At 43.3% G+C, this 13,631-nt stretch overlaps 1 protein-coding gene across 3 annotated transcripts in view; it reads right to left on the bottom strand.

Moving 5' to 3' along the window:
• LOC140907820 (sodium channel protein type 5 subunit alpha-like) overlaps positions 1–13,631 on the bottom strand; it is a 267,714-nt gene that overhangs the window by 213,113 nt on the left and 40,970 nt on the right. For all 3 annotated transcript variants that reach the window (XM_073334664.1, XM_073334662.1, XM_073334665.1), the window contains exon 6: positions 12,488–12,718. In XM_073334664.1, the coding sequence (XP_073190765.1) occupies positions 12,488–12,718 (231 nt within the window). The remainder of the gene's footprint in view (positions 1–12,487; positions 12,719–13,631) is intronic.

The following is a 13,631-nucleotide window of genomic DNA, read 5'->3' on the forward strand; positions in this document are numbered from 1 at the left end:
TTTGCCCCAAATCCCTAAATGGCCCCCTCAAGGATTGAACTCACAACCCTGGGTTTAGCAGGCCAATGCTCAGCCCAATACTCAACCCAGTGAGCTATCCCTCCCATCCCCTCCACTGCCCCGGCAGCTCCCCTAACTTCCAGAAGCTTCTAAACCTGCCCCCACTCCCACATCAAACCCAGCAACCACTGTCCCGCCAGAAGCTCTCAACTCCCTAGACAGCTCCTGGCTTCTCAAGTTCCCTAGGCTCAAGTCCCCAAGAGCCCCAGCACTTCCTGCCTCCCTAGAAGTTCTCTGTTTCCCAGACGCTCCTTATGCACAATGGTACCAACAACTGTAGCAGAAACCCACTCAGCTACTCCCCAGACATCCAAGAGCACCCCGAAAGTGCTGCCAAGTTTTGTGCAGGTCCATGTCCTACCCTTCCCATTGTTCAGAGCAGGGTGTGTTAACTCTAATCTTAAATATATAGTTTTATGTAAACTTTTGCAAATAGTTCATTACATAGTTTGCATAATGTTATGCATGGCTTTCTCCCCGCATGCTTTCCCCTAGGCTAAAAGGGCAGTTGCTGTTGCTACTGCATACTACTTGGAGCTCAAGCTATGTGAGGTCAGGGAGCATGCTCCGTGAAGATAAAGGTCAATGATACTTGCAGCCTGAAATGAGATTGGCATGTACCTCTGTAGAAGAGGAGCAAGCTCATAGCAGATGGAATGTGTGGAGAACTTTGCTGCCAACCCTTAACAAACCACTACTGAGCATGTGCAAATGGTGATTTTCATGGGCTTATAACTTGGCTAAATCTGGGTGATATTATTAAAGAGGCACCTCCATGACCCCAGGGCTATCCTCTGACCAAATTTCAGGTACTTGCTCCAAAGCATGGAGGTGCTAGAGTTTCTCCAAGTAATGGTTTTAGGATGGTTTGTATTGTTTTGTTTTTACACGAGAACAATTTAACATAAACAAAACCAATTTTTCCCCTATCCAAAATCTTGGACAGCTAAACCATTTTTACTGAAACTGAAAAAAACTTCTTTTAAAAAATCAAACTGAAGCAGAAACCTACTATGGACAGTATCATCCCAATTGTTTGAAGTTCGGCAAAGTTATATTTTATTGAAAACTGGACATTAATGGAAAGTATTAGGCATCCTTCCAGTTCTGCCTAAAGGATACTTTATTCTGTTGGGGTCTTTCCTCCCAAATTAGTACTTTAAGCTTCTAATCATTTTTTGTTGTTCTTCTCTACACTCCCTCCAATTTATTAGTATCTCCTGGTCCAAACACAGCTTTTTTAAAATATTGGCTACTTTTCACCCTATACTTCACACCTACTTAAAGTGGCCAGAACACCTTTGGAGAAACAGGTGCAAAGACAAGTGAGGAACGAATGGCATATGTTTAAATGTGTACACCAGATCAGAAGCTGCCCAGAACCATTCACTGTAACAGAGCTGGAACAGACACTGGGTAGCATCAAGTGTGGAACAGCTGCGGGTTATGACAACATATCTCCAGAATTCCTGAAAAACCTTGGCCCCCGTGTTTGGCTTTGGCTTGTGAAATTCTTTCACCAGTGAAGGGAGGCTACCGAAGATATGGTGCACTGCAAAAGTCATTGGCCTCCTAAAGCCTGGAAAGGACCCAAGTCAAGCATCAAGCTATTGTCCCATATCATTATTGTCGGTGTGCTTCAAGGCACTGGAGCGCTTGGTCCTACAGTGCATATTACCTGACGTGGAGAGAATTTTGAGCACTGACCAAGCCAGCTTTCGCCGAGGCCATAGCACATGGAACGAAGTACTCGCACTGACCACACTTCTTGAAAATGGCTTCCAGAGAAACTTGAAAACAGGCGCTGTTTTCATCAACCTAACAGCGGCATACAATACGGTATGGCACACTGTCTGCTCATGAAGGTATCACAGGTCCTGCTACCTTGGATCACAGGCATTGTTGAACTGTTCCTCCGGGATAGGCGGTTCAGAGTCCATACGGGGGAGAAGACAAGTGCTTGAAGACGACAGAGCAATGGGTTACCCCAGGGCTCTGTGCTTTTGCCAATCCTGTTCAACCTTTACATCAATGACCTGCCAACAATGGAGTCACGAAAGTTCATTTACGCAGGTGACATCTGTTGCTGTACCCAGGCCCGGACATTCCACAAGCTTGATGCCACCTTAAACTGGGACATGACAAAGTTAGCTGACTACTGTAAGACTTGGAGCCTCCAGCCAAGCGTCATAAAAACAGTCTCCAGTTTGTTCCATCTTCATTACCCCATTGCAACCTAAGAACTGAATGTTTATCTGAAAGGTCAGAAGGTGAAGCATGAAGTAGAACCAGTCTATCTAGGTGTGACCTTAGACTGCACACTGAGTTACCATGCCCACCTGAAGAAGACAGCAGCTAAAGTTAAGACATACAACAATCTTCTTAGCAAACTGGCAGGTTCGTCATGGGATGCTCGTGCTACAACTTTGCAGACGTCAGCTCTTGCCACCTCGTATTCGATGGCGGAGTACTGCGCACTAGTATGGAGCAGACTGTCACACACCAAACTGGTGGATACGCAGTTACATTCCGCCATGCGTATCATCCCCATCACCCTGCATCCGACGCCACTCCCCTGGCTCCCAGTTCTAAGCAATACTGCTCCTCCTCCTATCAGATGAGAGGTTGCCACTGGCAAGTTACTGGAGAAAGTACACGCCGACTCAAGCCTGCCACTGCACAATGACCTTTTTAAACCACCAGCTGCATGTTTGTTGTCACGTTGCTCATTATGGTCTCATCCGCCACTCCAGGATGCTAGGGCAGAAACACTCTGGCGAGAGGAATGGATATCTGTTATAATCCCCAACCAGTCCCTCGTCGTTGACCCCACAATTTGCCCGCTTGGTTTTGACCTGCCCCGTCACCAGTGGTCCCTGTTGAACAGGTTCCAGACCGGGCAAGGTCTCTGTGCAGCAAAACCAGTATTGCTGGGGCCTTCGTGACAAACCTTTGTGTAACTGCAGCGCAACACAGACAATGATGAACATTGTCAAGGAATGCCTGCTGACTAGGTTCAGCAGTGGCCTAGAAGAACTGCATCACGCCATTGACGATGCCATCGCTTAGCTAGATGACTATGCACATGCTAAATAAAATCCTATACAGAATAGGGAGCACAGGACAAAACTACTCAAGTGCACACTGCTCCTTGATTAGAATGGATCTAAGCAAATTTTCACAGCATAGTCTGTTAAGTAAACAAAGGCAAATTTACCAGAAAAGGTCATTTATTCCAAATTAAACTATTTAGCAGTTTATGTCAAGACCTGCAAGGCAGGACTGTGCATAAAAGCCAGCACTCACATAGGCTGCTAGGCAAAGAGCCATGATCTCTCCTGAAAAGCCAACACTAAAAAATAAGAAAGATGGAAAACCATCAAGAACATCTGTGGCTTCTGACCCACTGAAGGGAAATGAGTGAGTGTCTTGTTAGTAAGCCATGCAATTTTAGAGGGCAGCTCCTGTTCCCTTCTTAAAACACCCAGCTAGGGTGATGCTCTGATTCATTGTTCAACATGGAATGCATCTGATGTGCAATAAATTTACTCTGATTTTGAAAAAAATAAAATGCATTTGCAAAATCAGAGTGGTGTTCAACTCTAGTTCTGGCTGGCTTTTTAGCAAAAGTTTTATAGAAGTGTCTATTATTTGGGACTGTCTGTTTTGGCCAGATGGGTGTATGCTGGCTTGTAAACTTTCCCCTTCAAATGTCTGTCAGCACTGAGAACTGTAATCCACCAAAACGTCCAGATCCCAAATTTAAAATATGACTCTGAAAGCGCCATAATTTTGCAGCTCTAGTATATGACAAAGAAACCAATCAACAAAGAACCTCCCCTCCCAGGTCTCTCCCACCCGTTTCCCTCCCACACACACCTGCTGGTAACCTGCAGTGATTAAAACAAACTTGTATTGCATTTTGGCTCTAACACACACAGTGAAATATCTAACAGAGAAATAGAGTTTGGAGATGAAAAACATACCACACACAAAGCCATGGAACACGCTGTACCAAAGGTATTGTTAGAAAAGAATGCTCAGGAATAAATGGCACTGCCAGGTAGTTCTACCAGGGGTTGCATATAATTATGTTCAGCTGCTCTCCTGTTGCTCTCCCTACTTCTGGGGCTTTGATTCCCCTCACACCTGCCTTAACATTTGCTGCTGCTCGCACCTCCACTTGGTATCCACTGGCTCCTCTGCAAATCCTTTCGCACTGCATCTCCTGATATTCTGCTTTCCCTCACTGCTTTCCATCCACTTTGTCCCCCTCCCTCCCCATCCCCCCAGTATTTCTAGCATTCCCGTCTACTGTCTCTTGCCCAGGGGTGGAAGTAACTTAAAGGACTTACCGGTATGCCAGAGTCCTGAGCAGGGGGCATGGCCTCAACTGGAAGAGGCAGGGCCTTTTAAATTTGAGGGCCCTTTAAATCAAGATTTAAAGGCCCTGGGGCTCTGGCTGCGGCTGGGAGCCCTGGCGCCTTTAAATCACCCCCGGAGCTACCAGCTGCAGAGGCAACTGGGAGCCCCAGGGCTCAGGGGCGATTTAAAGGGCCCGGGTCTCCAGTGGTGGGGAGCCCCGGACTCTTTAAAGCACCACCTGAGCCCGTCTGCCGGAGCCGCAGGGTAGCAGCGGCAGGGCTCCGGTGGTGATTTAAAGGGCCCAGAGCTCCGGCTGCTGCAGGGAGCCCTGGGCCCTTTAAATCGCCAGCCTGGGGAAGCCGGTCCAGTATGGCATGGCGTACTGGCTCTTGCCAGTACACCGTACCAGACCGGACCAGTTTACTTTCACCTCTGCTCTTGCTCTTCCTACCACCCAACAACCAGCACTGTAGCACAAGAAATTTTCAAAGCTGCATTTTTAAAAAATCGATATTAGGAGTTTTAACTGAGCCTGATAGTACCTAGTCCTGGTGTGTACGCATCAGTGGGCAGAGCACAAGAAGCCTCCCTTTTCGCACTCTCTCGAAAGGGCCAGGTATAGTTGGGGTCCCAGAGCTGTCTTAGGTGTAGGCACTTCCTCCTGGGACACTAGCTAACCCATAGGAGATGTGGAGAGGCCTAGGGGAGGCCTTCGGACAATGCATTATGAAGCTCCAGGAGGAAATACGCTTCCCCAAAGAGCAGTGTCACCTGTAGCATCCTCCCTGGGGTGACGCTGCTCCATACTGCCCCCAATACAGACCTGCACTGTAATAGTACTATTTGGGATTCAGCAAGTTACACTGCCTTAAAAGGATTTTCAAAAGCCAGTTTAAAAAGCAGAAATTTTTGTAAAATGATCATTAAAAGGAATAGTTGTGACTTTTCAGCTATTGATCAAAACCTTTCTACAGAAGGACCTTATATTATGTCCACACTGCTAGGGATAACATCCTCACCCCTACTCCAGCCCCATTACAATGGTAAAGGGACTTTAAAAGCCCCAGCACCAGCTGGGGCAGGAATCCCCTGTGGAAAACAGCCATAAGCCTGCCTTCAGAAGGCCTCCCCAAGGCCTGGCATAAGGGGTGTGCTAAAAGCGGGGCATGAGGGCAAGACAGGCATGTCAGAGGCAGGACTGCAGCACACAGCATTATAGCCCATAAGTAGGGCCCTACCAAATTCCCAGCTGTGAAAAATGTGTCACAGACCGGGAAATCTGGTCTCCTCTGTGAAATCTGGTCTTTTGTGTGCTTTTACTCTATACTATACAGATTTCACAGGGGAGACCAGCATTTCTCAAACTGGGCGTCCCAACCCAAAAGAGGGTCCTGGGGGGGGCGGGGGTTGTCCCAAAGTTATTGTAGGGGGTCGCAGTATTGCCACCCTTACTTCTACTCTGCTGCTTTCAGAGCTGGGTGGCCAGAGAGTGGCAGCTGCTGACTGAGAGCCCAACTCTGCAGGGCAGAAGGGTGGCAATACCATACCATGCCATCCTTACTTCTGGGCTGCTGCTGGCAGCGGCGCTGCCTTCAGAGCTGGGCTCCCGGCCAGCAGCCGCCGCTCTCTGGCCACCCAGCTCGGAAGGCAGCACCGCCACCAGCAGCAGCACAGAAGTAAGGGTGGCAGTACCGCAACTCTCCTAGAATAACCTTGCAAGGCCCCCAAAAGCCCCTTTGGGGCCAGAACCCCCACAGTTACAACACCGTGAAATTTCAGATTTAAATATCTGAAATAATGAAATTTACAATTTTTTAAATCCTGCGACCGTGAAATTGACCAAAATGGACTGTGAATTTGGTAGGGCCCTACCCATAAGGCAGCCTGGGGAGGTTGAAGCAATTTAGAAAGGTCTACAGCACTGTCTATATTATACTGGGGCTTTCCATCCCCTGAACAGCCCAGGATTGTCAGGGTGCAAAGGTGACTTAAAGCCACTTTATCCCTCCCCATCTCCCTCTGGCTGCAAGTAATCTCACCATAGGTGTCCAACAGACATCTGAACAACGATAGAAGGCCTTCATTTTTAGTCCTAGAAAGAAACTATATTAAATTAGAGTTAAGGCTGAGTACACGCCAGTAATCTCAGGCTATGTCTACACTAGCACTTTTGTCATGATAATTTATGTCACTCAGGGGTGTGAAAAAAAACAGAAACACCCCTGAGCAACATAAGTTGGTGTGGACAGTGCTATGTCAGTGGGAGATGCTCTCCTGCCAACATAGCTACCGCCGATCATTGGGGTGGTTTGATTATATCAACGGGAAAGCTCTCTGCCATTAACACAGAGCAGCGACACAAGAGATCCTACCATGGCGCAGCTGCATTGGTACAGCTGTGCTGCTGTAAGGTTTCTAGTGTAGACATGGCCTAAGGGTAAGAACAATGCAAGGATGTTGTCCCTATCCCAAAACCAAGTGTTTCTAACCCAGGAAATTCAAAATTAAGTTTAAACATAAAAGAAATCCAAAATTATTAATGTTATGGAAACATAAGATTAAGGCACCCAAACAACCTTAACTCTGCCCTGCAATGATGCCACACAATAGCCAGATTATTATGATTAGCAGAATACTGTTTGTGGTCCCAGATTAAAGGAAATCGATTTTTAAAAGCATATTCGATTTTTTCCCCCTTATCGTGTCACTAACAGCTCTAAAGGTGGACACGCCCATAATTGATCTATGACTGAAAAGAAGGGGTTGGAACAGAAAGACTTACACAACCTTCACCAGAGTGGTCACTACTGAAATTAATAGGTAGCAAGTTTAAAATAAACACAAAAAAGTATTTTTTCATGCAATGCACTGTCAACCTCTGGAACTCCTTGCCAGAGGGTGTTGTGAATACTATAACAGGGTTCAAAAGGGAGCTAGATAGATTCATGGAAGATAGGTCCCTCAATGGCTATTAGCCAGGATGGGCAGGAATGGTGTCTCTAGCCTCTGTTTGCCAGAAGCTGGGATTGGGTGACAGGGCATGGATCACTTGATGATAACCTGTCTGTTTATTCCCTTTGGGGCACCTGCCATTGGCCACTGTCAGAGGACAGGATACTGGGCTCGATGGACCTTTGATCTAATCCAGTATGGCCGCTCTTATGTTCTTATGTACTCCCTCTATAGTGGACCATCCTGTGACTCTGACAGGGCAGATGAGACATGAGATGTCTAGAGATAAATATGCATGCTGGATTTTAACAGCCTTTAAATAATCTCATTCCACATTTTCCAGGCTGGCCTGTCACAGCAGGCATAGCCATTAAAACTGAATGGAACACAACTAGGCATATTAAGCACCACTTGTTAAGACATATGCTTTACATCAATATGCAGCAAAGTGGTTAAATATGCTGTCTGGGGCTGGAAATGTTGTTTTTTGACATATTTCACACAATGAAACTGAAAGCAAAAGTTTTAGAAGGACCAAGTGCACTTATGGTTACAGACAGTGGGTGAAACCTGGAAAACGCATCCAGCTCATACTATTTAAAAAAAAAGAAAAGAAAGAAAGAAAGAAAGAAAATGTTCAGACTTGTAATCCAAAAGAATAGGAGACAGAAAACAAAAAGTATGAATAAAAGGTCAATTTTTGTCATAGATGAAGGTTAACAGCAGGGTATCCTAAGACAGGAGTGTTTAATATATTTATTAACAATAGGGAACATGGGGAGAGCAGTGGGTGACAGAATTTGCAGATGATAAAATTATTTAGGCGACTCAAATCCAGAAAAGGAACTTCAGTGGGATCTAACCAAGCTAGGTGAATGGACAATGTGGTGAAAGATGAAATTCAATGTTGATAAATGCAAAGTAAAATAAATATATATATGAGGAGAAAATCTGAAGTACTCTTAAGCCGTATAGGGTTCTAAATTAACAAATAGCTCAGGAAAGGTCATTGGTCATCACTGTGGACAGTTCAGTGAAAAACTCTGATCAATGTGAAGCTGAAAAAAGTTGCCATCTCTAGACAATATCATATGGATTTTTTTTTAAAAGTTAACACTTTTCCAGACATTTGGTTTCTATACAGTTCAGTGCCAGAGGACAGTAAAAATACTGCCATGCAAAAAGCTCTATAGCTAGTCTGGAGGAAAAGCAAGATCCCTAGAAAATTCTCTCCTGACCCATAAAAAGGGCAGTCAGCTACTACACAAAACAGAATGAATACCCCTTTAACATACCAGATTTACCTGGCCAAAAGTGACTAATGATTTCAGGTATTTCAGTATTTGGGTGCCCAGCCTGGGACACCTTGTGCTCAGCACTTTCTGAAAAGAAGGACCCGTCTCAAGACTTCTCCAACTGGGTATCTAAGAACTAAGGTATCCAAAATCATTAGTCACGTTTAAAGCTTTTGGTCTCTAAGGGCCAGCTTTTCAAGTGCTCAGCATCCACAATTGGGGCCAGATTTTCAAAGAGCTCAGCTCCTATTTAAGTACATAAATAAAGGCCAGATTTTCAGAAGTATTCTGTATCCAGCACCCCATTGTTACTTATATACATTGCTACTTCTTGATTTTTCCTCCTCTATTGGAAGCCCATTCCACCTATTTCACATTATTTCTGAAGAGAAAAAAAAACCCAACCACTCCAAACCTTGAATTTGTTTTACATTTTTACATATAGCATCTCTAAACTGAAATCCATGTCCGTTAGGTCTAGTTTCTCCAAGAGCTTCAAGCAAATCAAAAAGTTTAATTTTATAATAACCCATGCTTTAAATACTTCGTCACCTTTCATTTGTCATTTTAGAAGACTAAACAATCCCTGTTTTTTAATCTTACCTCATATCTAAGAATTTCCAATTTCATTTATCATCTTTCTTGCCCAGTGCTAATTTCTCTCCAAGTTAACTACAAAGGTGACTGAAATTAGATATTGTACTCCAAATTAGGCTAACTAGTGCTTTAAAAAGCAATAGACAAAATCCCAAGGCTTACATAATATATCCACTCAGTACTACCTGTTAGCCTCCTTTACTGTTCCTGTACATAGGAGTGCAAATCATCGAACCATACCAATGTAGGATGTGAAGAGACCTTGAAAAGCCACCAAGTCCAGCCCCCTGGGCTGAGACAGGACCAGGTAAACCTAGATCATCCCTGATAGGGGGTTTGTCCAACCTGTTCTTAAAAACCACCAATGAAGGGGATTCCATAACTTCCATTGGAAGCCTATTCTGGAGCTTAACTACCCTTACAGTTAGAAAGTTTTTCTTAATTTCTAACCTAAATCTCCCTTATTTGTAGATCAACCTCATTGCTTTTTGTCCTACCATCAGTGGACATGGAGAACAATTAATCACAGTCCTCTCTATAACAGCCCTTAACAGATTTGAAGATTGAGAGGGAAGCTGATAACAGTTTTCTTTTCTCAAGATCAAACATGCCAAGTTTTTTTTAACCCTTCCTCATAGGCCAGGTTTTCTAAACCTTTTATTGTTTTTGTTGCTGGACTCTCTGCAATTTATCCACATCTTTCCTAAAGCGTGATGCCCAGAACTGGATACAGTACTCCAGCTGAGGCCTCACCAGTGCTGAGCAGAGTGGACATCTAAGTCCGGTGTCTCACATACAGTACTCCTGTTGATACACCACAGAATGATATTAGACTTTTTTTGGTTAATATTGTGGCTCCTATTCTGATAGCTGTAGCTATCTTCTCCAGCATCTCTGGAAACACTCCATCATTCTCATCTAAAGATCAGTACATGTTTCTATAAAGACACTTGGCTCCTTGCCCCTCAATACTTTTCCAAACTGACTCAACATTTCCTCCCATTTGTTTAAATGATTCCTATCTGCCACTTGTAATTGAACATTACTACCCCACACTGTCTTCACTTTTCATCATTATAAAAACACCTTAAAACCTTTAATTAGAATTACTATTTTTTACTATGTATACAGCACAGCCAAACTCTAACCCAGTCAAATCCTTCACCCAATCAAGGCTGTTATTCATATAACAGGCAATATTTCCCCCTGAGCCAAAAAAGGTATTTCCCCTATCACATTAATTATATATCACATTTGCTATATTTGTTCAGAGACAATTTCAATGTATGTCACTCCCGACTTTTATACACAGTGAGCCAGAACCAGATTCTCTTCTCTCTTCCATCTATCTGTTTATCCAAGGGTTTTATCCTGCCATCCATTACTGTAGAACCTGAGCACCTCACAGACTTTAATGTATTTATCCTCATAATAACTCTGAGAGACAGGGAAGTATTATCCCTTTTTTACAGATGGAGAACTGAAAGAGCCCTGCGCAGATACATATTTATATGTGCAGATGCAGATATTTGTGGATATAAATCAGTATCCGCAGAGCTGCAGGGCTCTACCGGGAACTGCAGTGGCAAAAGGAGTAGCACATCGGGCCACCGCTCCCAGGAGCCAGCGCCCTATGCTGGTAGCTCCTCCAGCATGGCTGCACCACCCCCAGCCTTGCCCACTGGGGCGTGCACCAGGCTCACTGGCAGTCATCCCTAGTGGTGCTAGTGTGTTCAAGCAGCATGCACGCTCCCAGACAGGAGTCCCCTCCATACAGCAGTCTGCATCTTCTGTCCAGGGGCATGCGAGCTGCTTGAACACAAGCAAGACCTGACACAGCTGCCGGTGAGCCTGGTGCCCACCCCAGTGGGCGGGGCTTGGCATGGTACAGCCATGCCAGAGGAGCTGCTGGCTCCTGGAAGCGGCGACCTGATGTGCTGCTCCTTTCGCTGCTGTGGTTCTAGAGCCCTGCAGCTCTGCAAATACTGATTTGCATCCGTGTATATAAATTTGTATTCACACAGGGCTCTAAGAACTGAGACACAGAGACAGTAACGGCCATATTTTTAAAGGTATTTAGGTGCTGAAAGATGCATCTTTCTGCATTTTTAGACATCTAAACTCCTTGAAAATTCTAACCCTAAGTGACTTACCCCAGGTCACACAAGAAGTCAGTGGTGGAGCAGGGAATTGAACTCATATCTCCGGAATTGCAGGCTAGTGTCCTAACCACTAGGGTGCCCTTTCTCTCAAAATAACCACTGGAGTGTCCTTTCTCTCAAAATAAATAAAGCAACAAAATACTCACAGATTTCACCTTTCATACATTAACCATGAGTCACATCTGTCATGCTGCTATTATTTACTTTTCCTCAGCAGCATCATTAAATTATTTAGGGCTTGAACCAATGCTCACTGAAATCAATGAGAATCTTCTATTGACTTCCATGGGCTTTGGACCAGGCCTTTTGTCAATAGCGGAGGCATTCATTCTGACTATGAAGTTTATTTACATGAAAGGCAATTTTTAAAATTTTAATACAGGAGTCGTGTTAACATATTTTTACTTGTAATTCAAAGAAAAGCAACCTGTAGATTGTTTAGAAATGCTTTGACATAGAAAGCACACCTTTTGGTAATGTTATCACAGCACCAGATAATGCAATACTGCCAACTCCGTATAGGGAATTAAGTCCCCAAATCATGAGATTTTTAACATTAATAAAAGGTTGGGTTCATTTTATTTGCTTTTTGGTTTTTGAGTCTTTAGGGGTCACATTTTCAAGCTTTTCCCACTAACTATGAGAACTAGAAACTTTAAAAAAAGAAAAGAAAAAAAAAGAGTGACAAAGGTGAGAGTTTCATATAATCACCTGACTGGGGCTTTAAGAAAAATATTATATACTGTGAGACTCAAAAAAAAAAAGAAAAAAAGAAAAGAAAGTCTCAAGAAATGGCAATGCTGCAATGAGTTTTTCAGTCATTATCACATCAGCCTATGAAGTGCCAACTGCTAGCACTGCTTCCAACAATACAGTAAAAATATGGTAGCACATCTGGAGCTTCCCAAACCACTTGGCCATTGTGAAGAATACTGTTCTGGGGGAGGAGTTCGGTCCATCCATATTTTTGGCAGTAATTGGTTTGTACATAGGTTTTGACTATCATAATGCAAAGAGACAGATAATTAACTCAAAAGGTTAAAGAGAAGAGTTTACCTGGGTCATTAAGAAAATCATCCAAGGAGTTCCACTTTTGAACACCTGAATAAAATGTGCCATTGGTAGAGTTAAATTCGGTGTAGTTCCTGACACACTTATGTCTCAAATTGCCCATAAAAAGCTGGAGGCCTATAAGGGCAAAGACACTCAAGCAGAAAACGGTCAGGATCATCACATCAGCAAGTTTCTTAACAGACTGGATAAGTGCACCTACGATGGTCTTCAGTCCTAGGGAGATAAAAGCCAAGAGTTTATAGACTTAGAAGCAGGAACAAAGGTGTAGTTAATTCCTTTTGAGAGCTGAAACTCTGCACAGAAGCTACAGTGCCTAATCAAAAGGTCTATGTTACATATTTGCAACCTGATAGCACAAACAAGGCAGAAGTGATTAATGTGAAAACATAGTTAGGGCCTAATATTTTGGACACAAAATTCTTCCTATTTATGTTTGTTCTTCCTATTATTTTTAAATGAAAAAGCCATTAAAAACAAAGGGGAAAATATTTGGTGGAACTAAAAGGCAAGGAGTTAGACACAAAACTGATCATATATAAAATAAAACTGCATAGATGGTATGTAATATTCAGGTGCATATTATATGTAAGAGTAAACATATTAAAGATTTAGATAACTGATTTGTTAACAGCATGCTAAAATTTTCAAAAGTACCTAAGTGATTTAGGAGCCCAAGTCCCATCAACTTTTGAAAATTGGATTTTGGCGTCTAAGTCAGTAGAACACTTGACAATTTTATCACTTGCCATCACATAAAGAAGCGTATGTGTACTGCTTTATGTCTGAACACATTACGTAATAAGGCCAAATCCTGCTTGCCTTACTCAGGCAAATAGTCCCACTAACTTCAACGAGTTTGCATAAAATGAGGTGACTGTGAACCTTAGTGTGAGATCAAATATATGGATGCTACATTATATAAACAGCACCAAGGAAGACTTATTCCTTTTTTAAAAGCCCTCTTATTCATCATAAATATATAGCAGGACTTCCAGAGCAATTGCATGCCAGTAGCAGCTATGTTTTTTAACTAACATTAAATTTTAATGAATATTCAGTTACCAGTAACTAATTCTTCTGGTCCTGAATAACACTAATATGGTAACATTAAAAGGAATTAAGTTAA

The sequence above is a fragment of the Lepidochelys kempii genome, chromosome 2 (assembly GCF_965140265.1).
Source record: "Lepidochelys kempii isolate rLepKem1 chromosome 2, rLepKem1.hap2, whole genome shotgun sequence".
NCBI lineage: Eukaryota > Metazoa > Chordata > Testudines > Cheloniidae > Lepidochelys > Lepidochelys kempii.